This window comes from Osmerus eperlanus, chromosome 9, assembly GCF_963692335.1.
Source record: "Osmerus eperlanus chromosome 9, fOsmEpe2.1, whole genome shotgun sequence".
In the NCBI taxonomy this organism is placed as follows: Eukaryota; Metazoa; Chordata; class Actinopteri; order Osmeriformes; family Osmeridae; genus Osmerus; species Osmerus eperlanus.
The window spans coordinates 11732710-11757759 of NC_085026.1; the positions used below are offsets into that span (position 1 = coordinate 11732710).

The 25050-nt window shown below is 41.9% G+C and overlaps 5 protein-coding genes across 10 annotated transcripts; 1 reads left to right on the top strand and 4 right to left on the bottom strand.

The window, feature by feature from the left end:
* The first annotated feature begins 129 nt into the window (after positions 1 to 129).
* On the top strand, positions 130 to 3852 carry hmgcl (3-hydroxy-3-methylglutaryl-CoA lyase). Of its 2 annotated transcripts, none has more exons than XM_062469826.1 (9): positions 130 to 485; positions 767 to 850; positions 1000 to 1112; positions 1226 to 1321; positions 1544 to 1692; positions 1805 to 1868; positions 1960 to 2148; positions 2466 to 2591; positions 2909 to 3852. In XM_062469826.1, exons 3-9 carry the CDS (start codon positions 1095 to 1097, stop codon positions 3008 to 3010), a joined length of 744 nt encoding a protein of 247 aa, XP_062325810.1. In that variant the 5' UTR covers positions 130 to 485; positions 767 to 850; positions 1000 to 1094; the 3' UTR covers positions 3011 to 3852. The 2 variants fall into 2 exon arrangements, with proteins under 2 accessions (XP_062325810.1, XP_062325809.1); XM_062469825.1 differs by having other exon boundaries at positions 1000 to 1107.
* An 847-nt stretch (positions 3853 to 4699) lies between these two features.
* On the bottom strand, positions 4700 to 7388 carry gjb3 (gap junction protein beta 3). 2 transcript variants are annotated; one of them, XM_062469855.1, is made up of 2 exons: positions 7257 to 7388; positions 4700 to 6718 (listed from the first exon to the last, which is right to left on the bottom strand). In XM_062469855.1, exon 2 carries the CDS (start codon positions 6637 to 6639, stop codon positions 5788 to 5790), a length of 852 nt encoding a protein of 283 aa, XP_062325839.1. In that variant the 5' UTR covers positions 6640 to 6718; positions 7257 to 7388; the 3' UTR covers positions 4700 to 5787. The 2 variants fall into 2 exon arrangements, with proteins under 2 accessions (XP_062325839.1, XP_062325840.1); XM_062469856.1 differs by lacking the exon at positions 7257 to 7388 and adding an exon at positions 6972 to 7219.
* A 2360-nt stretch (positions 7389 to 9748) lies between these two features.
* gjb10 (gap junction protein beta 10) lies at positions 9749 to 12213 on the bottom strand. Of its 3 annotated transcripts, XM_062469207.1 has the most exons (3): positions 12105 to 12195; positions 11764 to 11817; positions 9749 to 11580 (listed from the first exon to the last, which is right to left on the bottom strand). In XM_062469207.1, the coding sequence occupies exon 3, from the start codon at positions 11555 to 11557 to the stop codon at positions 10763 to 10765; it is 795 nt and encodes a 264-aa protein (XP_062325191.1). In that variant the 5' UTR covers positions 11558 to 11580; positions 11764 to 11817; positions 12105 to 12195; the 3' UTR covers positions 9749 to 10762. The 3 variants fall into 3 exon arrangements, with proteins under 3 accessions (XP_062325191.1, XP_062325192.1, XP_062325193.1); XM_062469208.1 differs by lacking the exon at positions 11764 to 11817 and having other exon boundaries at positions 12105 to 12213; XM_062469209.1 differs by lacking the exon at positions 11764 to 11817 and having other exon boundaries at positions 12138 to 12198.
* A 301-nt stretch (positions 12214 to 12514) lies between these two features.
* Positions 12515 to 15046, bottom strand: ppie (peptidylprolyl isomerase E (cyclophilin E)). Its single transcript, XM_062469206.1, has 9 exons — positions 14917 to 15046; positions 14486 to 14584; positions 14307 to 14350; positions 14138 to 14164; positions 13939 to 14020; positions 13731 to 13834; positions 13263 to 13572; positions 12969 to 13111; positions 12515 to 12779 (listed from the first exon to the last, which is right to left on the bottom strand). The coding sequence occupies exons 1-9, from the start codon at positions 14945 to 14947 to the stop codon at positions 12711 to 12713; spliced, it is 909 nt and encodes a 302-aa protein (XP_062325190.1). The 5' UTR covers positions 14948 to 15046; the 3' UTR covers positions 12515 to 12710.
* Positions 15047 to 15417: 371 nt separating this feature from the next.
* On the bottom strand, positions 15418 to 24760 carry pabpc4 (poly(A) binding protein, cytoplasmic 4 (inducible form)). Of its 2 annotated transcripts, XM_062470290.1 has the most exons (15): positions 24124 to 24759; positions 20698 to 20891; positions 20437 to 20552; positions 18845 to 18984; positions 18652 to 18746; positions 18414 to 18551; positions 18172 to 18267; positions 17771 to 18040; positions 17594 to 17684; positions 16997 to 17092; positions 16647 to 16774; positions 16448 to 16538; positions 16159 to 16289; positions 15938 to 16042; positions 15418 to 15833 (listed from the first exon to the last, which is right to left on the bottom strand). In XM_062470290.1, the coding sequence occupies exons 1-14, from the start codon at positions 24317 to 24319 to the stop codon at positions 15941 to 15943; spliced, it is 1884 nt and encodes a 627-aa protein (XP_062326274.1). In that variant the 5' UTR covers positions 24320 to 24759; the 3' UTR covers positions 15418 to 15833; positions 15938 to 15940. The 2 variants fall into 2 exon arrangements, with proteins under 2 accessions (XP_062326274.1, XP_062326275.1); XM_062470291.1 differs by having other exon boundaries at positions 15774 to 16042; positions 24124 to 24760.
* Positions 24761 to 25050: the final 290 nt, after the last annotated feature.

The following is a 25050-nucleotide window of genomic DNA, read 5'->3' on the forward strand; positions in this document are numbered from 1 at the left end:
CACTAGATGCAACATCTATTCTACACATTTCCTCTACTGTGCAGTCCTTTTTTTTCAACTACACTTTTTCAATACACTACCAGTAGATGACAGTATTGAGCTAGACGACCCGAGCGTAGTGTTGCCAACTTAACGTCTTTCTCGCTATATCGGGCGACTTTTCAAACCCTCCTAGCGACTTTTATTGTCAAAAGCGACTAGCGACAAATCTAGCGACTTTTTCCGGTGTTGTTGGAGACTGGTGTTTTGGAGACTGACGTAAAATCACGTATCGTTTTGCAGTACTGTCCTCAACGAGGAGCGTGTGCTGCCGTGAGCTCCTCTACCGTCCCAAAGCACTCACAGAACGGAATTTACGTCAGTGGTTAGGCTGAACCAACATGGCGGCTGTCATGAGAATTGTCAATAGAAGTGTTTTCAATTGTAGAATGGGTCATCAATGCTTAGCTTTGAGTACCACTACTTCGGTAGCAGTGGCAAAATCAGTGAGTAGCCTACATGTAATGTTGTTCACTGCATGTGTTGTTACGGATGGTTTCGACCGGTTTTTCGCGAATCAATGGTTTAATGAATGCAAATGCTAGTTTCCTAGCTAGCTATCTTGCTTAAGTTGGCTAGCTATCTTGGATAATGTAAGTCAAGGTAGTGGTGTGACCATCCTTAGGTTCACCTACGCAGTGTAGTTAACCACGGATCTCAACTGTCATTGTCCCACTTAATTTGCGTATATTAGGGTGTCTATCTAATCAAGCTTCTCTACCATCAGGTTGGTGTGACTGCAGAGAAAGCTCTCCCAGAGAGAGTAAAAATAGTTGAGGTTGGACCCAGAGATGGTCTTCAAAATGAAAAGGTAATGATCAGCAAAAGGTGTAAAAGCCTAGATGGCTGGGTGTGTTACATAACTTCCTGTGATGGTCTATTAAATCAAGCTGCGATAAAGGTTACATAGATTTCTCTTTCCGTGCTCTCTTTCTCTCTCTTTCTCTATCACACACACAGACCATAGTTCCTGCTGAAGTAAAGATTCGCCTCATTGACATGTTGTCAGATTCAGGACTCTCTGTCATTGAAGCCACAAGCTTCGTCTCCCCAAAATGGGTTCCACAGGTGAAGTTAGTGGACAGTAAATTGAAAAAATACAATCTCAAACCTACAGTGACCATGTATTATTCTCTAAAATACCTCTATTAATAATCCCAATGTTCGTTTTTATATTGTTTGCTAGATGGCAGACCAGGTGGAGGTGATGAAAGGCATCAACAGGAAACCAGGTGTGTCCTATCCTGTACTGACCCCCAATCTCAAGGGCTTCCAAGCCGCTGTAAGTACCTGATCACTAAAATTTTCATTAAGTATAACCTAGGAGTATTACTCCTTAAGGACCAGCCTACAGAATAAAGTCAGACAGTTGAACAATCTTTAGAAACGCGTGTCTTTATTGTGTGTTGTACTCACGTGTCTGTACTTGTGTGTTGACTCAGTATTTCTACATATATTTGTTCTTTCGCGTCATCCATTCTTTTTTCTGTGCTTTTATACTTAGGTAAAGGCAGGGGCAGGAGAGGTGGCCATATTTGGCGCTGCATCTGAGTTGTTCAGCAAGAAAAACATCAATTGCTCTGTGGAGGAGAGCCTGCAACGTTTTGAGGAGGTCACCAAGGCAGCCAAGGAAGCCGGTGTGCCAGTCCGGGGGTAACACCAGCAGAGTGGCATGGGGAAGGTTATAGAGACTGGCAAGAACAAGGAGGATGTGGATTGTTGATATCAGGTTATGTTACTCACCTCTATTCTTTGTACTTTGCAGGTATGTGTCGTGTGTGCTGGGGTGTCCATATGAGGGGAATGTGGCACCAGAGAAAGTAGCACAGGTGAGTTCCTCTCTTAAACCAATCTTGGTGGTGGTGTGTATTTGATCTCAATTGAGAATGTCTCCTGACCACCGTGTGCCTCAATTGACAGGTAGCCAAGCGTCTGTACTCCATGGGTTGCTATGAGATCTCTCTGGGTGACACCATTGGTGTAGGCACACCTGGGGGCATGATTGAGATGCTGGAGGCGGTGGTCCAGGAGGTGCCTGTCGGCGCCTTGGCGGTGCACTGCCACGACACCTACGGCCAGGCCCTGGCCAACATCCTCATTGCTCTGCAGGTAGGAGCTCAAGATGATTGAGTTCTTGAAGCATCTCATCAATGTGCATGGTGTCATGTGTGACCAAGCTAAATGTGTTAAACTCACCCAGTATAAATACCGGCCACCCACGCCATTACATTTCTAGCTTTTTGGTTCTGTAGCAGGCTTAAGCTGTGTTTATGAAAGGTGGTCATTGCGAGTATGATTCATAAGACCATAGTTTGACCCCTAGTGTGGGCAAGTGAGGGAGGAAGTGATACTGATGACAACACCTGTTACACATACCTTACTTATACAGGTGGGTGATTATTTTGAAAATCCTCTTTCTCCTCCAGATGGGCATCAGTGTGGTGGACTCCTCAGTGGCTGGTCTAGGTGGGTGCCCGTATGCACAGGGGGCGTCCGGGAATGTGGCTACCGAGGACGTGGTCTATATGCTTCATGGACTTGGTATTCATACAGTGAGTCTACCTCTTTCTTTTCATTATAATCTTTTGATCTCTTTCTCTCTCTTTCCCTTGTCCTTTTTTACTTCCCTCTTTTTGGCGTTATTTTCCATTCTGATACATTCAAAGCTTTGTTGTCACCTGTGTTCAGTTCATTAGAAAGAGTCGGAGCTTCAGGACTGGAATTTCCTTGTTTTGTAGTTCCTTGTTCCTGCCTCTGAGGCTCTTTTTCTATGTCCATTGAGTTTTACCTCTCTCTACCTCATGTTCTACCTCTCTCTCCCTCATGTTCTACCTCACTCTCCCTCATGTTCTGACTCTCTCCATCTCAGGGAGTGGACCTTCCCAAGCTTATGGATGCTGGAGCTTTCATATGTCGTTCCCTGAACAGAAAGACCAGCTCCAAAGTGGCACAGGCCACCTGCAAACTCTGAACGTGGACTCTCAAAGCCCTTTCAAAAGGATACATCAACGCGTACGTCAAGTAAAGATCATGGCAAACAAAAGAACACATGGGCCACCTTTCATGACTTTAATCTGAAAATTACATTATACTTAAATCTATCTGAAATTACCGCTACAAAAATATCTGTATAGACATTGCTGATCACTGGTGCCTTATCATTGTGGTTATGTCTTTCATGTTTGTGGTGCATTTTTTGCTCCAATTCCTGTGTACTATGTGGTCATTACATTACTTTACGGCCTATGCAGACTTAACAAAGATGGAAGATTTTAAGTCTGTCTTTTTTTTGCTGTGACTTGCTGTGCCTGTAAACCAGTCTCAAGTCCTACAGTATACGGACACTTCTGGGGATTGGAAGCATGCCTTTCCTCTGACACTTGATAAAGAGTATAGTAATTATTGTCTGGAAATGTTATCACAACTGGGAGACGTTAAGTCAAAGAGATGGCGTTTGACTAAATGGGTAATTTTGGTTAATGTACTACTGTACGTCTGGGTAACGATGTTGGCCAAACAAAATGTTCATGGCAGTGTTCACCTTTGTCAACTTTCATTGGGCATTGGGTGTAGAACCATTTTTTCATTTTTCATGATTTTCTTCTTGGTTTTACTGTTTGTAATAAGTAATGTGTAAATATTTATTGTAAAAGGTTGCACTTTCCATTGAGTTTATTAGACATGTAACCTTGAAGTGAAGAAATAACTTTGCTTTACCTTAGAAATACATAACTGTTTGTTGAAGTTTTCTTTGTTTATTCAAACAGTTACGATTCTTCCCAGCTGCAAATGAATCATACTGGTAAAAGGTTATCAGACTGTAGGCCAAGTTTGAAGTAATTATGGATTCGGGACTATATGGTACTGATAATTAATACATGTACCATTGCAAGGTAGAAGCGGAAAAAAAAAACATTTACCAAAATATAGTCGTCTATATATTGTATAAATACACATACATTATATTTTAACCTACATTAGCACAAAACCTATAATTCAATGTTAAGCATTGTGTAGTTAGAACCTCCATGAGGAGTTTCTTCTCTGAGGCTGTGATTTAGCACTTTGACTTGTTTTGACTATAAAGTGATTCAGAACAAACACGTACTGTACTTCTGTTTGCCATCCACACCTACCAGAACCTGAAGTACGAGCCTGACCAGGTTAACTGAAATTCCTCTGCTATACAAACACATGTAAGAGATCCTTGACGATGTTCTTTAGCTTGAATATGTTAATGAGAATAGGTCAAAGACAAGTATTTGTCTTTTTTCAAGGGAAAAGTAACTTGGTAACCATCGACATTGGCTATGAACCCTACATGCTGAGAAGGCATACAAAATACTACCAAAATATACTATAAGGAGACAGCACACAAGGCTTATGTTAGTAAATTGTGTAGTAAAATGTGGTAGATACACATCGCTTATAAAAGGACACATTTGACCTAAGTTGTTGACTTTTGTCCTGGATGTTACGGGATTGGTTTATTAAATGGCCTGATTCTAGAAGATCTGCTTTGACCAGCTAGGCACAATCTACGTTTGAGAGCAACATACCTAGTCAGATCGCTATCTAAGGTATAGGCCTATGTACCATGAGGAAAAAAAGAACACTGGTAAACAGATATAATACTTATGTACATGGATGACACAAGTAATTATACAAGAGTATGATTTATTACAACAATGTAAAACATAAACATTCCCAGGTTTGATCATTTAGCTGCTGACCATGCAAAGTAGTTCAGAACAGCATAACTGGTTGTCCTTTGTTCCTATTGTCACTTCTGTAGCTTGAAACATCTTTCCAAGACCAGTATCAGCTCGCATTCAGACTTCTTTAATTAAAAAAACAGCATTCCTTTATCTCATTCAGATCAACATTGGATTTGGGAGAGTGGAGCTTGTGTACAAGCATGTCAAAACACAGAACATGTACATAGTGCAGCTGTGCAACACAAACGGAGGCAGAAGAAACATTAGGTATGAGAGAAAAGCACTCTTAATTATTGGAAACATTTTTAAACAATAAAACCGGCCAGGAATTTAGTGTGCCAATTGAATGTGCCGACAACCAACTTTAGGTAATGCCAAGAGACTGTGTAAATCACTAATAGACTTCACTGTCTACTGTTTTAGATGTAATAATGTTATCATTCTGTTGTAATGATCTCATAAGACAACAGTCTGTAAACCTTGAACTGGTTGTTAAGTCATATTCTCAAACAAGCTGGGGTTGCTACTGGTTGGTGTTAAGGAAGTCACTGAAACGCAGAAATGTTCTAGGTATTTCTTGTTTCATTTGCCCCTGTACATCATGGAAGCATTGGCATTGTGTGTGCATACCATAACCAGGTGTGTCTTAAAACTCTTAGCATTCAGTATCAGCGTCTGTTTCCACCCACGTCTCACCTCCAACCTCTAAACCCTGACAGCCCCAATAGAACGATAAAAAAATGAGGAAATGTATATGCTCAAATTGTCATTTTTATTTTTAGAATTTATTAGCAGGATTGTTTCTTTCTCCATCCACATGGCAGTCGAAAGTAGACTTAGCTTTTGTAAAGTCTTAGCCAGTGTTAGTATATGGCTTGGGTCTATAGATATTTCAAGAACATCAGTTATAAATACTTTTTGGTAGGGAAAACTTGCAGCTAAAACTTGTTTTTCACAGTCTCTTTGAAAGACACGTACAACCAGGATGTAGCCTGGTTCTGTGGCAGTGCTGGCCTTCCAAATGTCCTTCTTACAGAGCAGAGGATAGATTAGGAGCTGAGGCACGCATGTCCTCAGTGAGTTTATATGCAGGTTTATAGGCAGACCTGATGCTGCCCTTGAGCGGAAGCTTCTGGTTCTCCCTGGACAAGTGAAGACTGCAGTTTTTACAGGAAGCATCACTGTAATCATGGTTGTGTACGGCCATTGTGCACTTACGCCTCTTCATCTTCTGTGTGAAGTTGGCAACACGCTTAGAGATCAGGTAGATGACCTCGCAGATGTTGAGGACAATGCAGAGGGCTGAGGCCCCCACCATGAAGTAGGTGAAGACCTTCTTCTCTGTGGGGTGTCCAATATAGCAGTCCACCTGGTTGGGGCAGGGCCACACCTCACACTTGACCAACCTGGGAAGGTAGAAGCTGTCGTAGATGTGATGCAGGATGTAAAGGAACCCCACCTCAATGCCCGTCTTGACGAAGAGGCTGAGCAGGTAGGTCCACCACAGGCCACCATGCTTCTTGGCTGTATTTTCGTAGATCTTGGCGTCCTCGCCAAACTTGGCACGGTACTTCCGTTCCCGTTCGTCCCGGTAGGCCACATGCATGACTACCATGAAGGAGGGACAGGACACGAAGATGAGCTGCAGGGCCCACAGGCGGATGTGGGAGATGGGGAAGAAGTAGTCATAGCAGACATTGTCACAGCCCGGCTGCTTAGTGTTGCAGTCAAAGTCTTTCTGCTCATCACCCCACACACGCTCCGCCGCTACTACGTATACCATCACCCTGAACACAAACACCACAGACAGCCAGATCCGACCAAAGGCAGTGGAGTACTTGTTAACCCCACTGAGGAGGGCTTGGAAGGTCTTCCAGTCCATGATCTGGGCTTGACAGAAAGTGTCTCTTTTTTAGAAGTTGGTTTCTCTTGTTCAAGAGCTGTGGATAGCTGTTAGAAGCCTATAAAAACATGAGAGAAAAAGTGAGTGATCACAAATGTACTGTTAAGAATTACATCAGTTGTATACCCTAAGATAATGTTATTAATCACTTTATGATGGAAACTCGAATATTAGCCTATCCTTTTCAAGTGAGCATTTCTGTACAATTATCACGACTCAAACTATTAAGGTATCACAAACGTAAAATACATGTTCGAGTGTTCTGAATTGAGTACTATTTCTATTTCACAATGTAGGCAACTTAAACTCACAATGTTTCCAACGGTTTATAAACAACAGATATGAGTGAAAAGAATGCCTCCTCGGTTCAGCAATAAGGATGAGTGGGATGACGGTTGAAAAACACTGTTTGTATACAAATGATTTTAACCATCTCTGATGAAGGTAGAACATCAAAAGTGGTCAAACTAAAAAAGAATATGACTGGTTAAAACAAGTTAATGTCGTAAACGTCTTCATACCTCTTCATCCTCCATGCGTACTTAAACTCCCATAATTTATGAAAAAAGTTACAAAGTTAATAACGTTTCACTTACCAACTATGTCTCGACCCATCGTTAATACCGCTTTTTGTGAAATAATTTAAGGTCTATTTTACAATTTTGTCATACGTTTTCCAGACGGTCTTTAGACCGTATATTACTTAATCGCTCAGGTAACTCTTCTGGGCTGGTCTTGAGAAATCAGTCTTGGAAATAGTTTGTGGGTGTGGTAAGAAAAAAAAAAAAGGACTGCTACAACGTATTGAGACCTAGATGAGTAAGAACATGTTGAGATTTGGCGATGTATAATGTTTTTCCTGGAAAGCATAATCTAATCTCTTTCCTGTTGAATAATGGGAATTGAGCTTAGTTAACTCATTAAATCTCCCATTTTACTGCAAAACAAAAGGTCTTCCTAGAAAATATACAGTTAATGTTTGTGTATTCTGTTGTGTAGTCCATTTTTTATTCTTACATTCTACACAAATTAATATACATTTACATAATATTTCCACTTTGTTAGTGCTTTATTATTAACCCAAACTGAAACAGACACTGTTTAGTTCATGGTCGGTAAATACAATTTTAGATTATGTTTGTTCCTCATCCTGTTCAAACCTGTTCCAGAATGTCTCCAGTAACGCAAGAGTGCCACACCCATAAGTGAACAATTTTACTTGCCCCCATTTTACTTGTCCCCATTTACTTGCTGATGCTCCACTCCTTATTGGTAGAAAGCTTCAAAGAGGTTAATGGTGCTAGGCAACCTCTTATTGTGGGTCGCAGAGGCGGAATGGCTGCAGTCAAAGAGGGACAATCTATGATGGGTGGGATTTAAATCCTCTACAGAATTAGTATCCCTTACATGGCTTTTGTGATTGTGTAAAATGAGTAAAGCTGGTAGTAGAAAAACACAAAGGTTGGTTCAGGAACGGGTACAGTAACATGATAGTGTAACCTGTACAGCTTTGTTTTTATTTTGTTTTGTCAGTTAAGCCAACGAGTACAATGTGCAGTACCCTTGCATGCAGATACTTGCTATACGATTTTTTATGTGCCACTCGTACACATTAATAACCTTGCTGATTTTTTAAATAAAATATGGTTTTGAATAATGAACCTTTACGTTGAAACAAGTAATTCCTGTTTCGAGTATCGTGTGTTACCCATATAAATTACACAACAATGTGTAGGCTTATGCAAAGTGAATTTAAATAAGTCCTCATATACACTTCATATCCATTCAACTATACACCATTCAATTTGTACAGTATCTTTGCATCACTATAGATGTGCAGATCTGTTGCTCTCAGGCTCAAACACAAACACATGAAAACTTAAACATGTAGAGCAAATGTATAGCTCCAACTCTTGATCATCTCTTTACAAGACTTACAAAGTGCAAAGACAAACGCCATGATTACCTTTACCTTGCTTGATTACATTCTGTTTTCACATGCAGTTTCTGAATAAGCTATACAACTAATTAACAATAATTCATTTAGTAACCATCAATGTGAAGACAAAACTAATCACAAAACATATCTCTACCAATTCCATCACTACTACTTTTTAGCTTTGTAGAATAAATCATCATCAGGTGTAGGTGTATTTAGATATTTCTGTCCAAATATCACTCTCAACGAATCTTCTACGTCATAATGATGAGACACTTCTTGAAACTTGTCAACATCTGCCTTAGCAACACTTGCTGCTGTTGAGTAGGAGGAAAGTTCCTTTTGGCTCCAGATAAATAATTGGTCCAGGCAGATTTGGTTGGGCGTAACTGAAGGAATGCACCATATGACTCAACCGCTGTGAAGAACTTGTCTCCACTTGAAGACAGAACACAACAGGGGAAAATATATGATGTTATTGCATTTGTTTAAACGCACTCAGTGAATTCAACTTAGGCTTTGAGAACATTGACATGTACTGGCATGAACTGGAAGATAACTCAAAGTAGTACCCTAAAGCTTCATTGTTCCTGTCCTTGAACTTCTTAAAAAAAAACAGGAAGGTACAATGTACCATTCTAAACACCCTGTTACCAAATTCATAGTTTATCACATAATACCCTCTATTAAAGGTTATTAAAACACTACACTAAATTGCAAAAGTGAAAGAAAGTGAATCTTTGTTTTCCACCTTAAAACACATTCACATCCTTATCTCCTCTTATGCAAACAGGGGAGTCTTTCATGCATTACAGGCTCTTGTGAGTGTAAGGGCAAATTCCTCCAGAGGGTGAGTCTACCAGCTCTGACTAACCAAGAGAACTGGGGAAGACAGAACCCCACCTGTCTTAATGACTGTACCTGTCTTCATGAACAATGGAGGTGCCATTCATTGGTCCAACGTGTCCGACAGCTACCCCTTGTATGTGTATAGGAATACTGTTGGTATTATGTTATAGGGCCAGTACAATAACTGTATGGGACTGTATTTAATATTGTGAGATTGAGGTAAATCATTATTATACTATTATGTCTTGCATCTGGTTATCTTTTGCTTTACTGTCCATCTGTGTTCAATCAATTCCACAGTTTTCTGCAATGTTTTATTGACATCGATATTTAAGAAGAAAAAAAACAATACGCAACTGTAAAATAGGTCCTATGTTTAGAGTTTCAGTTTACATCATGTGTGCATGGTATGTACACAATAAAATATATATACATTTTCTGTGCTTACAAAAATCCACTCCTTAGCTGGCCTCTAAAGAATTCAAGTCTTAGATCATAAAACCATACAAGTTATGACAGTTAACATAAAATAATTTCAAGTCATATTTGTGCATAACCTTTTGACTAATATAATTAGGATGGTCAGACAATTGTTTAGTCCATAAAATAAAACAGACTTCTTAAAATGCAGGATAAGTTCAGAACTGGGTATTGTAACATCAATGGTATGGTCTTCAATGTGGAATGGGGATAAACCATGTAACAAGTTGACTGAAAATGCAGCAATAAAGGGTATGGTAGTGAACAAATAGTGAAGACTCTTACTTTGCCCAGCTCCTACCACTTGTGTAACTTGTCAAAGAATGAATAAATGGCTTTTGACTAGTGACACATCTTATTTGGATATTTGATGTGATTGTAATTAAACAATTCTGTAAACTCCTCTCTGTTAACAACTGTAACTCCTACAAACAAATGTCTGTAACTCCCAAAATGAATGCCATGATTGTCAACCATGTGCTTCTACGTATATGAATACAGATACATAATAAAGACAACTGTTATTGGCAAACATGTCCAAACACACATGAATGCATAAAAATAGACCACATAACAGCAAATACAATTTTTGTCAATGTATCTGAGTCAGTTTTACAGCATTAATGAGTAAACAATTAATCCAGGACTAGGAGACTAAAAGTTCCACTGGTATTCAGGATTGACAAGACAGGCTTTAATGTCTATGAAGCCTATGATATGTTGCAGAAGAGATACATGCAATATTTTGCATGTCCTCCAGGTTTTCGATTGGTCATTTATATTTGTTTTCGACATCTTCTGTGAAGTCAGGGGAGTCTCTGTATCAACAAAGTCTCAGGGCCTGGCTATGCTGCTGTAAGCAGGGGCCGGGCTCTCCTTGCCCTTACATCGCACAGAGTTGTGTTCCAGGTTTCCGTTCTTGACACCGACCAGCGAGGTGGCGGCTATGGCCATCTGGCGGGAGTTGTGGAGGGACGTGAGACACTCACGGCATCGTTTGCCCACCAGGTACAGGATCTCGAATAAGGTTAGCACGATACAGACCAGACTGCTGACCACCATGAAGATAGTGAAGATGCGCTTCTCTGTGGGCCGGGCAATGAAGCAGTCCACCTTGTTGGGGCAAGGCTTCTGCTCACACTTGATAAGTAATGGGAAGTCATAGCCCTCATAGATCCAGTACAGGAGGTACGTAAAGGTGGTATCCACAGCCACCTTGAAGACCAGGGTCATGACATAGGTCCACCAAAGCCCACCACGTTTCTTGCCGGTGTTCTTGTAGAGTTTACGGCAGTTATCACCATGTTTGACACGATATTTGCGTTCACGTTCGTCCCTGTAGGCTACATGCATAACTACGAGTAAAGAGGGGCAGGTGACAAAGATAAGCTGCAGGGCCCACAGACGGATATGGGACACAGGGAAGAAGTGATCATAGCAGACGTTATGGCAGCCAGGCTGCAATGTGTTGCATTTGAAGTCCTTCTGCTCATCGCCCCACACCTTTTCAGCTGCTACGACGAAGACCAAGACCCTAAAGAGGAAGACGATGGACAGCCACACACGGCCAAACGCCGTTGAGTACTTGTTGACTCCACTGAGGAGCCCTTGGAGGAATGCCCAGTTCATGGTGAGGCTTACACACTGCCTCTCTAGAGGAAGTAAAAATGGAGGAGAAATTAAGTCAACCCAAGTGCATCTTATTCTCGTAAGACACATGCATATTAGGACATTTTAGGGGAATATTACATGATTGCCTTTGTGACAAAACGCAACATTAGTTTTTAGTACCCATGTGTTTATTCTCAGCTCAAATACAGAAATTCATGACCTACTATAGTAAACTCAAACTCAAAAAACAGGCGAGTTAACCTGATAATCGTCACTCACTGTAAAAAAAAGAAAAGAAAGGTAAGTCCTACGCATGTGTCACATGGGGATTGGAAGCTCTCACTTAAAATATGATTAAACGTTTTAGTTGAGACTTGAGCATAGATAAGTGATTTAATTCAAGAAATGATTCGTATGATATGCGAAAGACACGATTCAAATGTCAATAGGGCGCTGCGAAAGGAAATTGAACTTCAATCTATAGTTAAGGCTTAATTTTAATTTTCTTTTGGACAAGAAAACAAAACCCAGCTAGCAATTTTACAGAAAAAAAAAAGCTACTTACGTAGTAAATATTTATTAAGAAAAGTTTTCTTACGGGGCAGATGATGTCTTTAGGAGCCCTCGTACGGAGAAGTGTTTCACTGACTGCGCCCCCAACGCTTAAGATCTTAACACATCTCTCAAGTCATGGCGGGTGTGCGGGTGGGTGGAGTTTCGACATCCCAATATTTTCTTACAACAATCTACACAAGTGTGAGAATGGACGAATAGGGTGTGAAGACCATTCAACCAAGCCTGCGTCTTTATTTTAAATATCAACATTAGGCTACATAAGCCTCATAAAAATCGGCGTCCGTAGTAAATTAAAACATATGTAACGTAACTTATTATAAAAACTAATTGGTTTTCGTTTAAATCGTGTATTCCATATTCGTTTTTAAATTGAGACCCAACATGGACCGCACAAAATGAAATAGTCACGTTTTTATTTATTATAAAAGTGTTTATTGCAGTATTTACAATACAGAGGGTTGGTCTAGAAAAAGTTGGACAATAAAGTACTGTAATAGTATTAATTGGAACACTTGTATCACTCAGCCACCTGATGTGAACATTCTAACGCATCTTTCCACATGTACCACACGCACACACACACACACATTTTCATTTACACATATTCTCCACAGTCCGAGATGATCACTTTCTGCTTTGGCTTGCCTTCTTTTGTCCCTTCGGCCTGTGGAAAAAAGACAGTTTAGTCTTTAAACTAGAATTTGAATCCATCCTAATATAATTCTGCTCTGGATAAGAGCGTCTGCTAAATGACTAAATGTAATTCAAATCATGTCAGACTCAGAACAATTCTATGGCCATTATATCCCCCCCCCCCCCCCACTTTACATGCACACCCCTACCATGCCCTTACCTCCATGGCACGGACCACATCGATGCCCTCCATCAACTCGCCAAATACCACATGCTTGCCGTCCAACCAGTCTGTCTTGTCACAGGTGATGAAGAACTGGGAGCCGTTGCTGTTTGGTCCAGAGTTAGCCATGGATAGTTGTGCTGTGTGCATATCAAGAGGATAAGTACATGATGACAAATACTACTGCAAACAAACTGCTACTGTAGCAAAAATCTAAACTTGCATTCCAGTTTCATACTATTACAAAATCCATTAAATCAAAGACAGATATATCAACAGTGGGCTTCTCACCTGGAGCAGTGTGTTTAAGGACAAAGTTCTCATCATCAAACTTGCGCCCATAGATGGACTTGCCCCCAGTGCCATTGTGGTTGGTGAAGTCCCCTCCCTGGCACATGAACTGGGGGATGACGCGGTGAAAGCAACTGCCCTTGAAGCCAAAGCCTTTCTCATGGGTGCACAGACAGCGGAAGTTCTCCGCTGTCATGGGAACAATGTCAGCTCGGAGAAGGAATCGCAGCCTCCCAGCCGGCTTGTTGCCAATCTTGATGTCCATGTAGACCTGGGGGTTGACTCTGCCCTTCTTAGCTGGGGGTTCACCCTGCACACAATTCAACTCAATTCACTTACTTGATCCAGATGGAAACTCAGGTAACTCCATGAGCACAGAAAAGGTTACAAATAGAGGTAACAACATCTTAATTTGGCCTCATGAAGCAAATACACTGGATCAAACAGGCCCATTCAGAACTCTTTTACCTCCTGTGTTTTGCTGTTTACCGACTCCCCAGCAGACTCTTCTACCTCAGCTTCTTCTGTGGTCTTCCCAGAAAACTTCTTCAACCAGTCATCATCCGACCATACTGTGGGGGAATTACTTACACTTGTCAATATCATCAGGACTACTGGAGTTCAAAAGCACAGTGACAACCTTCCAGCCTAATTTCAACTAAAAGTGGTTAATTACCTGGACGAGAGGAGCCCTCCTTGATCCTCATGGGTTTGGCTATGTTCACCCTGATGGTTCTGCCAAAGAGCTCAGACTCGTTCTAGAAATTACCCAGAAGGAAACAAAAGATTGTTAACCTAACTATAAGTTAACTACTCCACTTGGACAGGACTATATCTAAAGTCAGGTGGTAAAACCAATTATTAGGTTTACTCACCATGTTATCAATGGCAGCAGCAGCATCCTAAATACAATGGAGGTAGTGAAACATTAGTACTCATTCAACTGAATATTTGAGTTTAGAATATTTTGTCCACCAGAATGCGAGCTAAACTATGACAGCTCAATAATACATTCAAGTTCCTTTAAATTGTCATCACACTTACTTCTGCCAATTCAAATTCAAGGAAGGCGAACCCTCTGTGTTTCTCTGCAAAGTAAAGGTTATTTTTTAACACAAGCCCCCCTCTAAGTGGAATTTACATTTCCCTTTAATTGTTGTACCTGAAGCTGAACTTCAAAGACTCCTGCTGGCTAATCAATATTACAGAGCCTACATTCTCACCTGTTTCATAGTCTAACGGAATCTGGATGTCGGTGATATCCCCAAACGGAATGAATGCCGCGTGAAGAACTTTTTCATCGACCTCTTCAGTCAAACCACCTGTCGAAAAACATACTTCAATAATTAGTTTCCATTTACAATAGTTCTATGATAATAAACTGGGAAATTAAGCTCCAATCACAGAGGCTGTGTTTTTACAGCAATTATTTAGGACTATATGGTTTGTGTTCATTCAATGTAGGAAAAAAGCCTCCCGTATAGCACAGTGGCGCTCGTAACATTGGGTAATTTAAATAATCTAGCAGGTCAATACGATTACAGATTAATTCATAAGTAGTAGAACAACTTTTTATAATAACAGTGGTGCTCTACATGATTGCATAAAACAGAAAAGAGCTCAAATTATTAGTTGTTTTATCACAAATGCTTACCAACATAAAGCACTCGTTTCGTCGACGCCATCTTGGATTTCAACTTTAACCTCTAACCTCAACAAATCCTCATTGGTGCATCATTTCCAAGGCCCGCTCATTTGAGCGCCACCTACTGCCCTGTTAAATCGCAACTTGAGGTAGACTTTAACTTGGGGTATATAATAACGGTAGTTTTTTAGCCTGATCCAGACTATGAAAGAGGAACTTCTTGTACATGTAAAGATATAAATGTCGTTTATATCTGGACATAATTTAAATGTTGGCCACCGTATACTAAATAAATGAGTAAAATATATGAGAGGGTGAAAAAGACCACAAAGAAAAACGCAGCCAATTACCATCCCTGCCCTTTGCTTTCTGAAATATAGGCCTATAGAATAGATACCTACTTAATGCTGCCAACATTGATTAGAATACAAACCAAGAACTGCAATGTTACACCTAAGAAATATTTGTTGGCTGTTTATTGTTGTTTATGAAAAAGAGACAACAAAGTGGTAAACTTGATATATTCATCCCTTTATTGAGAATACCACACCACCCATGATAGCATGATGGGACGGAGGAATCCAATAGACCAAATAAAATCTTCAAAACACAATCTTCAAGCAAAGAAGTAGAGCAAATATAATTTTCTTGATAGAAAAAGGGTCTATCAAGGGTCACAAATTGAAGGACCTTGAATCAAAATAATACCCTCATTTATTTTTTTGTTGCTTTTGGTATTCTGTTTTAAACTGTTACAGGACTAGGAAAATAATTAAATACTGTAATATTTCTGAAAAGGTTCAAGTAGGTTTTTAATGTATTTTTCCTTTTTTATATATATTTTTTTGTTTTGCATAATGTAGTACATATCTCAGGAAACTGAAACAGGTGTGATAATCTCTCCCTTTCTCTTATCAGCGTGTTTCCTGAAAAGAAAAAACACACAACAAAATGAGTACCATTGCAAACCATATTAGGTCAAAGGTCATGAAGTATAAGCATGGTTCTGATGAAAAGTAGATACTCCTACACATCAGGAGGTGGTGGCAGCAGCAGTTGCGGGGATGACTCCTACTTTCTGGGTGGCGTCCTTCTTTGCCTGATGGGCCTGAAGTACTGCAACTGCCTCCTCCACCTAAGCGTACACAAATGTTTGATGGGAGATATTTGATTGTTGACATTCCTTTGAAGCGATGCATTTACAAAATGACGCATGTAGTACTTGAACTACGCCCGTCCAAATAGTTCTACCTTGGAGCGCAGAGACTCGTGTGACTCAAGCATGTGAAGCAGCTCTGAGTTGTCAATCTCCAGGAGCATCCCAGTAATCTTCCCTGCCAAGCTGGGGTGCATGGCCTGGATCAGGGGGAACAGACGCTCCCCTGAAAGAAGAGAGAGAAAGAGTGACAGAGAGAGACACAGAGATAGTGAGGGAGACAGAAAGTGGGCTCAGGCTAGGACGCCAAAGAATGCTGGTCCGCTTGTATTCCTCTGGGGGTCAGCAATCCTAAAACACAACCAAGTCTATCGCAGCACCTACCGAGCATCTGCTTCTGCTCCTGGGGTGGAGCGGCGGCCAGCATGGATGATGTGAGAGGCTCCTGGCCCTGCACATGCACGGCAGGCTGAGTCTGACAGAGGAACACAAAGCAAGAAGAGAAGGTAAGACTAACTGTTCTAGTGTCATGTCTGGAAACTAGCTGTGTTCCTGTGACAGAGGGTTTGTGTATGGGAGCTACCTGCTGAAGGGCAATTGGCTGCACCACTTGGGGGTTGGTGTTGCGCACGCTGGTGGCGTACTTGTAGGGCGGCATAGCACGTGGGGTAGGGAGGGAGGAAGGACGGGGTCCCATGGCCTGGCCAGCACCTAGTGGTGATTGGCAGGAAAAGATCATATCTATATCGGGGCTTGTCCAACCATACACCAGCATATGGTAAATCATCGCATGCATTCTTTTTTCTTCAGAAATGGTGATTCCATTCCACCAGTGCTCATTGGTCCAGTAAGACAGGGATGAAGTCAGTCAATAACGCTGAAGCACATATCTGTCCAAAGTTTGCCCAACTCTCTGTGCACCTGGGGGCATACCTCGTGGGCCCTGGGCACTGGCATTGGGAGCCAGGTGTCGCAGGTTGGCTCGTGGACCGGGTTGGCGCAGTGAGTTGGGCAACCCCTGGAAGCCACCTATAGGAGAGATGGGGGTAGCACAGCCAAAATATAGGAGTTCATAATTTGTTGAGTGAATACATTACATTTAGTCATTTAGCAGACGCTCTTATCCAGAGCGACTTACAGTAAGTACAGGGACACTCTCCCAGAGGCAAGTAGGGTGAAGTGCCTTGCCCAAGGACACAACGTCATTTGGCACAGCCTGAATCGAACCAGCAACCTTCAGATTAGTAGCCCAATTCCCTAACCGCTAAGCCACCTGACTCCCTATAGATTCTAGATATAGAATAGATGGACAGAGGAACCATCTGCCAAAGCAGATATAGAGAAAGGCTCTCAGTGCAGTGGCTAAGAATAAAAACTGACTTCACAGTCAGTTTGCAACCTACAAATAACATTGACAAAAAACGAATTCTTGTCCTTGACTTTTGCCTTGTGACTATAAAGGATAGGCTGTTAAACTGAGTTAGTGGTGTGTATGATGTCATCTAATCCCCCCCACACACACACACACACCTTGGCCTCTGCCACCCTGCTGCTGCCAGCGGGGGTTGGGACGCATCTGGGCCAGCTGATTGGGTGCATAGTAGGTTGTCCTGTTCTGGGCCTGGAGGACACAAAGAGACAGATAGTTGTGCTACTGCAATGTGCTACAAACAGTCACCCCCCCATCCCCCCAAAACACACACGCACCTGTGGCACTGCTGGCATGAAGTAGCCGCTGGCAGGCTGGAACTGGTTGATGATGGCGTTGGCTGGCATGGCCCTCATGCCAGCGATGCGCTGCATGTACTGGTTGGTCAGGTGGGCTTTGCGTTCCTCCTTGCGCTGGGCCAGGGCCACATAGAGGGGCTTGGAGCCCACAATGCGCCCGTTCATCTCAGTCACCGCCTTGGTGGCCTCCTCAGGGGAGGAGAAACACACAAAACCGAACCCCTTGGAACGGCCCTCCTCCAGCATGACCTGCACATTGACACGTCAGATAGTCATATGGTCCTCTGAACCTACTTGGTTTAACCTCAGAAGGTAATGAAAATAACTGAAATATCCCTCCTATTGTCAAATTCTGTTCTTTCCTTCACTTGATTTTTTACCTTGGCACTTGTGATGGACCCAAATGGAGAGAACTCCTTGCGTAGTTTCTCATCATCAATGGTGTCGTCCAGGTTCTTAATGTAAAGGTTAACACCCTGGGATAGGAAACAAAAAGTCAAAACACAGTTAGAACACAGTTCACAGTTGCTGTGCTTTAAACACAGTCAACAACATCCGCAATTAGTGGCTGATGAGACCAGATCCGACCAGTCTTTTTGTAAAGAAAGTTTCACTGGTTCACCTGGTAACGGCTAATCCTCTCCTGTTTTAGCTGCTCAAACTTCCTTTTCAGCTCAGCCTGACGCTCCATCTTCTTCTGAGCACGTCCCACAAACACCGTCTTGCCGTTGAATTCTGTGCTGTTCATCTCCTCAACAGCCTGCAGATGAGAAGGCCAGGACAGTCAGCATTGTGAATCAAAAATACTGGCATATACAGACCCACGCACCAACCAACTCAGAACACAATACGTGCAGTACCCGGTTAGCATCCTCGTGTTTCTCATAGCTCACAAACCCAAAGCCTCTGGATTTTCCGCCATGGTCCATCATTACTTTTACACTGAGTGTTTTACCTGCAAGGGTCAAAATGCACAAATAAGGTCAAGTCCATATCTTCATGCGGTCTTTGTGACAGTTTATGTTTATCTCACGGGGTTCTGCCTTAGTTTACCGTATTTGTCAAACATTTCCTTCAGCCGGTCATCATTCATATCGTCCCCAAAGTTCTTAATATAGACGTTGGTGAACTCCTTGGCCTTCGCACCAAGCTCAGCCTCTCTTTCCTTCCGAGACTTGAAGCGTCCTACGAACCTAAAAACAGAGGCCAAGAAGCAACACAACTTTTGTAAAACAGTCCATGGCAGGAATCAAGTGGGACCCAGATCCATCTTAGTGTCATTTTTTCAAAATCTTAGCAACATGTTTTCAGATTCTGGTTAGGCTCTCACATCAGTGACAAGCAAGACAATTCAAACAGGCGGTTAAAAATACTGCACTTTGGTAAACTGTCACTGCCTTAAATATATACTGTAAAACTGTAGGTGGGTTAAAGTCCTGATCCCATTGTATTCATTCATTTCTACTCAAAAATAGACATTCCAACTGTTCAAAAGGACCACAAAACATTCAATCAAGACCATCTCAAAACCGAAAAAAACATTGAAAATCCTTCAAGAAAACAATAAACATATAAACACTAAATATAACATCCAAACCAGGAATGCAAGTATCCTCATTATGTTACACATCCAAGAACCGGCACCGGGACAAACATTTCCTTGTCCAATACTTGAAGAGGTTGAAGGACAGAGGTCCACAGAGTAAAGCGGAGGACCAAATTATGTTTATATACCTTAGGCAGACCTCTCCCAATCCGTGTTCCAGCATTGCATTCCTGCATTCGCCGAATCACTAAAACACACAAGCGTGGTTACACACACACACACGCACAAACAGGCAGGCGGAAGGATAGACAGACAGGACCGACACTGAGTTTGGACGGGGAGTAAGGACGTTGAATCAGTCCCTTTCCAGAGAGAGTTCATGTGTGTGTGTGTGTACGCGTGTGTTTGTGTGTATGTATGTGTTGGGGGAGGGGGTTGTTGGCGGAGTTTTGAAGTTAATCATCCAAGGGATTTCTTGGATCTCACTGTTAGTAGGAGTATAATTCACACACAATGCAATTGTAGGACAAACAGTGCATAGGGGACAGTGAGGAACAGATGCATCACATCTATGAACTGAAGTCAAACACTACTTGACTGTTTCTCAGCGCACACAAAACATTCTCATTCAACTACATTATAATTAGTAGCGTTTCCTTTCACCCTTCTCTTAACCCTTGTGTTATCTTCGGGTCATTCTGACCCATCAGTCATTGTGACCCACTGTCGTATTGCGACAAATTTACCTCATACAAAAACAAAGTGAAGCATTTTCTTTTAACTGTCGGGCTGTCTCAGACCCCCCACATTGCAATGGTTAAAAGAAAATTATTTTTATTTGTTTTTGTATTGGGTGAAATTGGGTAAACACAACGATGGTTCGTTGTGAACCTTTGGGTCATGTGACCCGAAGGCAGCACGAGGGTTAAACCTTTCAACACGACAGAACACATGAAACACATCCAGACAAATCTGGAGACTGGTAAGCTTCTTCAGAGATTTGTATCAACAAACCATTCTAACTAACCTATAATCGGATCAAGAAACCAAAGTCCAACCTCTCCTCTAATCTCTCTCTTCTCATGGATTAGACACTCACACCTTGCGGTCGTTCAGAAGCATGCCGTTCATCTTCTCGATGGCCCGGTCGGCGGCGTCCTGAGTCTCGAAGTGCACAAAGGCATAGCCCTTGGATCCGTTTTCATCACACACCACCTAGTTATAGGTGGTCATACGGTACATAATACAAGTTTCATTGACACAACAGAGGACTACATCTGAGAGGACTACATTTAGGATGAGAAGATTTGAATTAGCTGTGCAGCTTATGTACAGTCTCAGTATAACCTCAATCAGCTACCTTGCAGGAAAGGATGTTGCCAAAAGCAGAGAAGGTGTCGTAAAGTGCTTTGTTGTCAATGGTTTTGTCCAAGTTCTTGATGAACACGTTGCCCACTCCAGACTTCCTGAGGGAGGGGTCTCGTTGAGACCACATTATTCTGATTGGCTTCCCTTTCACCACGTCAAAGTTCATGGTGTCCAGGGCTCTCTCCGCTGTAGAGGAAGGGGGGTAGCAGGGGTTAGAGGTAAAAGGGCAGCCACATGGAAGTTTTTCTTACAACTAGGAGCAAAAAGCATAAGTCATCAAGCTGAGCCTATAATGCTGCTTGGTGATTTGTTACAGGACACACCACAAAGCTCCATTTACATTATACAACCACACTCTTTCTAGTCACTTCCATACCACTATCACACTTCTTGTCTCATTTACCACAGTAAATTGTCAAAAGTGTGGTATCACAACTACTGTGTTAATACAACAAAAAGTGTAGACCTAATTGTTCCTCCATGCCACTAAGGAGGGGTCCGACCACACCAAACTATTATTTGTGTCAGGCGTGCAGCTGTGCCTGTGAGTGCGGTAAGGACAGCTGCAGCTGGTAAGAGGGCCAGCACATGGTGCTTCCACTCTCACACAGACAGATGGGAACAGCAGTACATTGTGGGGCCACATGCTGGAGCTTGACCCAGGTTAACGTTATGGCTTTCTTACGACATGATGGACACTGTCTCACAATACTGGGTACTGACTTTTCCAGTCTTTCTTTCAACTGCCAATTCTTTGAAATGCTAAATAGTACAACTAGCTATTTCAAAGCAATGAATCGTCCCCATCATGGGCTTATTTCCCCTCATTCACTCACTCTATTCGTTTGTCTGTATCATGTGGGCTCTCATGTCCATCTGGGCACATATGCCAACCAGAGTTTCCCTTTGTTCCCTTCACTCAACAGCAACACACACCCCAGGCTTTACAGCAAAAAATGTCTGGTAAACAAAACCTTGCGTCTGCTGGCATCAGCAGTTTGCCCTGCAATTGTACTTCACAAACCATTCCCTGCTCAGAGAAGGTGTGTGATCATAACAGCCTGTGTGTGTAGGTATGCGTGTGTGTGGGGGGGTTAATCCTATAAGGTTCCCCAGGGGAGTTCGAATTTCAAAAACTCAAGCATTATTTATCATTACTATATTTGTGTGGCTTTGAGGAAAGTACCTAATTAATTCATGTTGAATACAAATACTACAGTATATTGCCCATGACAACCTTGACAGGTCAGTCACTTAACCCTTGTGTTATCTTCGGGTCATTCTGACCCATCAGTCATTGTGACCCACCGTCGTATTGCGACATCTTTACCGCATACAAAAACAAAGTGAAGCATTTTCTTTTAACCGTTGGGCTGTCTCAGACCCCCCACATTGCAAATGTTAAAAGAAAATTATTTTTATTTGTTTTTGTATTGGGTAAAATTGGGTAAACACAACGATGGTTCATTATGAACCTTTGGGTCATGTGACCCGAAGGCAGCACGAGGGTTAAAACATCCCGACATGAGAAATTGCTCATTTATATGTCAAACATTTATTTTAGAAGACAAAGACAGAAGATATTACTGGCAGGCACACTTTGGGCTGCCTTTGAGTGAGTCTATATTTAGAGTGGGGTCCTGACAGCCATGTTCTGGAGTGTGATTTAACCCTTGTGTTCTCTTCGGGTCATTCTGACCCATCAGTCATTGTGACCCACCGTCGTATTTCGACAACTTTACTGCATACAAAAACAAAGTGAAGCATTTTCTTTTAACTGTTGGGCTGTCTCAGACCCTTCACATTGCGAAGGTTAAAAGATAATTATTTTTATTTGTTTTTGTATTGGGTAAAATTGGGTAAACACAACGATGGTTCGTTATGAACCTTTGGGTCATGTGACCCGAAGGCAGCACAAGGGTTAAGCATTCTCTACCATTGATAGGGAGGAGACTTTAACCCTCGTGCTGCCTTCGGGTCACATGACCCAAAGGTTCATAACGAACCATTGTTGTGTTTACCCAATTTTACCCAATACAAAAACAAATTAAAATAATTTTCTTTTAACCTTTGCAATGTGGGGGGTCTGAGACAGCCCAACGGTTAAAAGAAAATGCTTCACTTTGTCTTTGTATGCGGTAAATCTGTCGCAATACGACGGTGGGTCACAATGACTGATGGGTCAGAATGACCCGAAGATAACACAAGGGTTAAAAGAATGCTCAGATGAGCAATACCAGGTCTGGGGACTGTTTATAAAAGGCAGCTGTGATATGGTGTAACCAAGAGTAAGTGAGCAGCTAGTTAATTGCTGAAGGAGGCTTCCCATCAAACAAATCCTTCTTGAGTAAAAAAAAAAAAATACTAACGCCAATGACTGTCATTCGCAAAGAGACCATGTGATCAAACCAGGAAAACTTGGTTGATGGAGCTGTGTGTGTGTGTGTGTGGGCTCTACTGTCTACCACTAAACCAACTCTCAGCCAAACAAAACATCCCCCTTGCTCGCTGCAGCTCTTCAGCCTTTCTTTTTCTCATACCAGTACAAGTTGGTGATATTTAACACTTTTCAGCGGCAGATAACCCTGTAAAATGTTTTACAGCTTTGCGGCTACTTTAGGTCCTGTGTGCTGCAATGTAACAGGGTCATAGACAGGTTGTGACAGGTGTCTAATGTTGACAACAACCAAAATGACCCACACTACACACTTACTATGGGTCAGGGGTGGAAGGCAGAGCATACGTGTCGTGAATGACACAAAGCCAGATAGAAAATGAAGTCACTGAGTTGAAACTCCAGTGGATCCACTGAGATGGCATAACATTAAGCATGCCCCCCCCCCCCCCCCCCCCAGCAATGGGAATTAACTTCAATACAGAACTGTTCCATGGTGGCTCTTTAAATAGGAGCATAATTTGGGTCACTTTGGGTTATGCATCATGGAAGTGCTGAAGCTGGTCCCTGACTCCTGCAGTGCTGCCTAGTCAGATGGTCACGGTCGCTGTTTGATGTTCTGCTAAATACTAAATGCTGCGGCTGAATGCAAAACCCCAAAACATAAGGAATTTCATTAAAACAGACTTTTCTGAATCTGTGCTTTGCAATGCTTTGTCATAAAATATGACATATTTCAATGTAAGTGTTATTTTTTACAGTTGTCAGGGTATGAGCCTCTGACTTTCAATGAAATACAATGAAGTACGTGTGCTTGTCTGTCATTAAGACCATAAGACATGAGGTTTGACTGAGATACAGCCTAGGTAAGGGTGCATATTCCTAAATATAGAGGCCTTCTTCAGTAACAACTTTCTGATTCAAAGCACCCTCACGTGCATACACATGCACTGTCACAGATAAAGCACTTTATCCACAGGGCAAACAAAAAGCTTGATCGTAACTGAGATTAGTATTTCTTACCGTCCGCGGGCTGAGAGAAATTGACATAGGCATATCCAAGAGAGCGCCGGGTGATCATGTCACGGCATACTCGGATAGACAGGACTGGTCCGGCTGGGCTGAATTTCTCATACAGCATAGCCTCCGTGATATCGGGGTGCAGATCGCCAACATATAGAGAAGCCATTGGATAACTCGCCTCAGTCGCTGTGCTCATTTCTCGGAGATCACAATATGAATGAATGCTTTTCTCCCCACAGAATTGCAACTGAAACTATTTGGAATTGTTCTCCGGAGCTTTGTGCTTAATAATGAAACGCTCTTTGGCAGCTCAACTTGGGTTCCGATCTATAAAAGTTTCCACGACTCGCTGATAATACCACTTAGAAAACAAGTTGTCGATGTCTTCCAAATAAAAAGTCTTCTTCGAAAAGTACAGCCACCAACTTCGGGTTAAGCCCGAGGCCTGTCAGTCTTTTTTCAAATATTAAGAGATTTTATTATTATTATTATTATTATTATTGAATATTACGGTACTGTTTTTGTTAAGATTTTATGTATTTTGTATTTTTTTATATATTTTTTTTCTTTTTTAAGTTTTAGAGAACAGTGAGTTAGACACTCACGGTTGTTTTGTGGCCGGGGAAAGAGACTGCGTGAGAAAAGCATGGGCACTTTATAGGGAGTGCAGTGCAGAGGAAATAGTAGCTAGGGTCAAACTTTGGGATAGAAAAGAAAAAAAGAAAAAGGAGCGTGCCGTGTAAAAGGGAGAGCGCACGCAGCACTGTCACAAGCACTCAGCCAAGCTCCCTACAGCGACATCTGGGTGTGACTAGGCTACGTGGGGGGTTATTAGATATTAACCAATGTCACTGCTTGGTATAAGAAATATAGAAATTCACATCTTGTGGCAAGTCTCAAATATTTGCATCAAAAAACACAAATCTA

What these genes read in the sequence shown, in the direction of transcription:
- hmgcl (XM_062469825.1), top strand. Translation starts at nt 381, where the DNA reads ATGGCGGCTGTCATGAGAATTGTCAATAGAAGTGTTTTCAATTGTAGA. An exon ending in TCAAGGGCTTCCAAGCCGCT is followed by an intron (nt 1,322 to 1,543) that starts GTAAGTACCTGA and finishes TTTTATACTTAG; the next exon opens with GTAAAGGCAGGGGCAGGAGA. An exon ending in ATGGACTTGGTATTCATACA is followed by an intron (nt 2,592 to 2,908) that starts GTGAGTCTACCT and finishes TCTCCATCTCAG; the next exon opens with GGAGTGGACCTTCCCAAGCT.
- gjb3 (XM_062469855.1), bottom strand. Translation starts at nt 6,639, where the DNA reads ATGGACTGGAAGACCTTCCAAGCCCTCCTCAGTGGGGTTAACAAGTAC.
- gjb10 (XM_062469208.1), bottom strand. Translation starts at nt 11,557, where the DNA reads ATGAACTGGGCATTCCTCCAAGGGCTCCTCAGTGGAGTCAACAAGTAC.
- ppie (XM_062469206.1), bottom strand. Translation starts at nt 14,947, where the DNA reads ATGGCGTCGACGAAACGAGTGCTTTATGTTG. An exon ending in TTGAATTTGAATTGGCAGAA is followed by an intron (nt 14,165 to 14,306) that starts GTAAGTGTGATG and finishes CATTGTATTTAG; the next exon opens with GATGCTGCTGCTGCCATTGA. An exon ending in GGAGGGCTCCTCTCGTCCAG is followed by an intron (nt 13,835 to 13,938) that starts GTAATTAACCAC and finishes ATTCCCCCACAG; the next exon opens with TATGGTCGGATGATGACTGG.
- pabpc4 (XM_062470290.1), bottom strand. Translation starts at nt 24,319, where the DNA reads ATGAGCACAGCGACTGAGGCGAGTTATCCAATGGCTTCTCTATATGTT. An exon ending in GCAACATCCTTTCCTGCAAG is followed by an intron (nt 20,553 to 20,697) that starts GTAGCTGATTGA and finishes ACCTATAACTAG; the next exon opens with GTGGTGTGTGATGAAAACGG. An exon ending in TCATGCCAGCAGTGCCACAG is followed by an intron (nt 17,685 to 17,770) that starts GTGCGTGTGTGT and finishes TGTGTCCTCCAG; the next exon opens with GCCCAGAACAGGACAACCTA.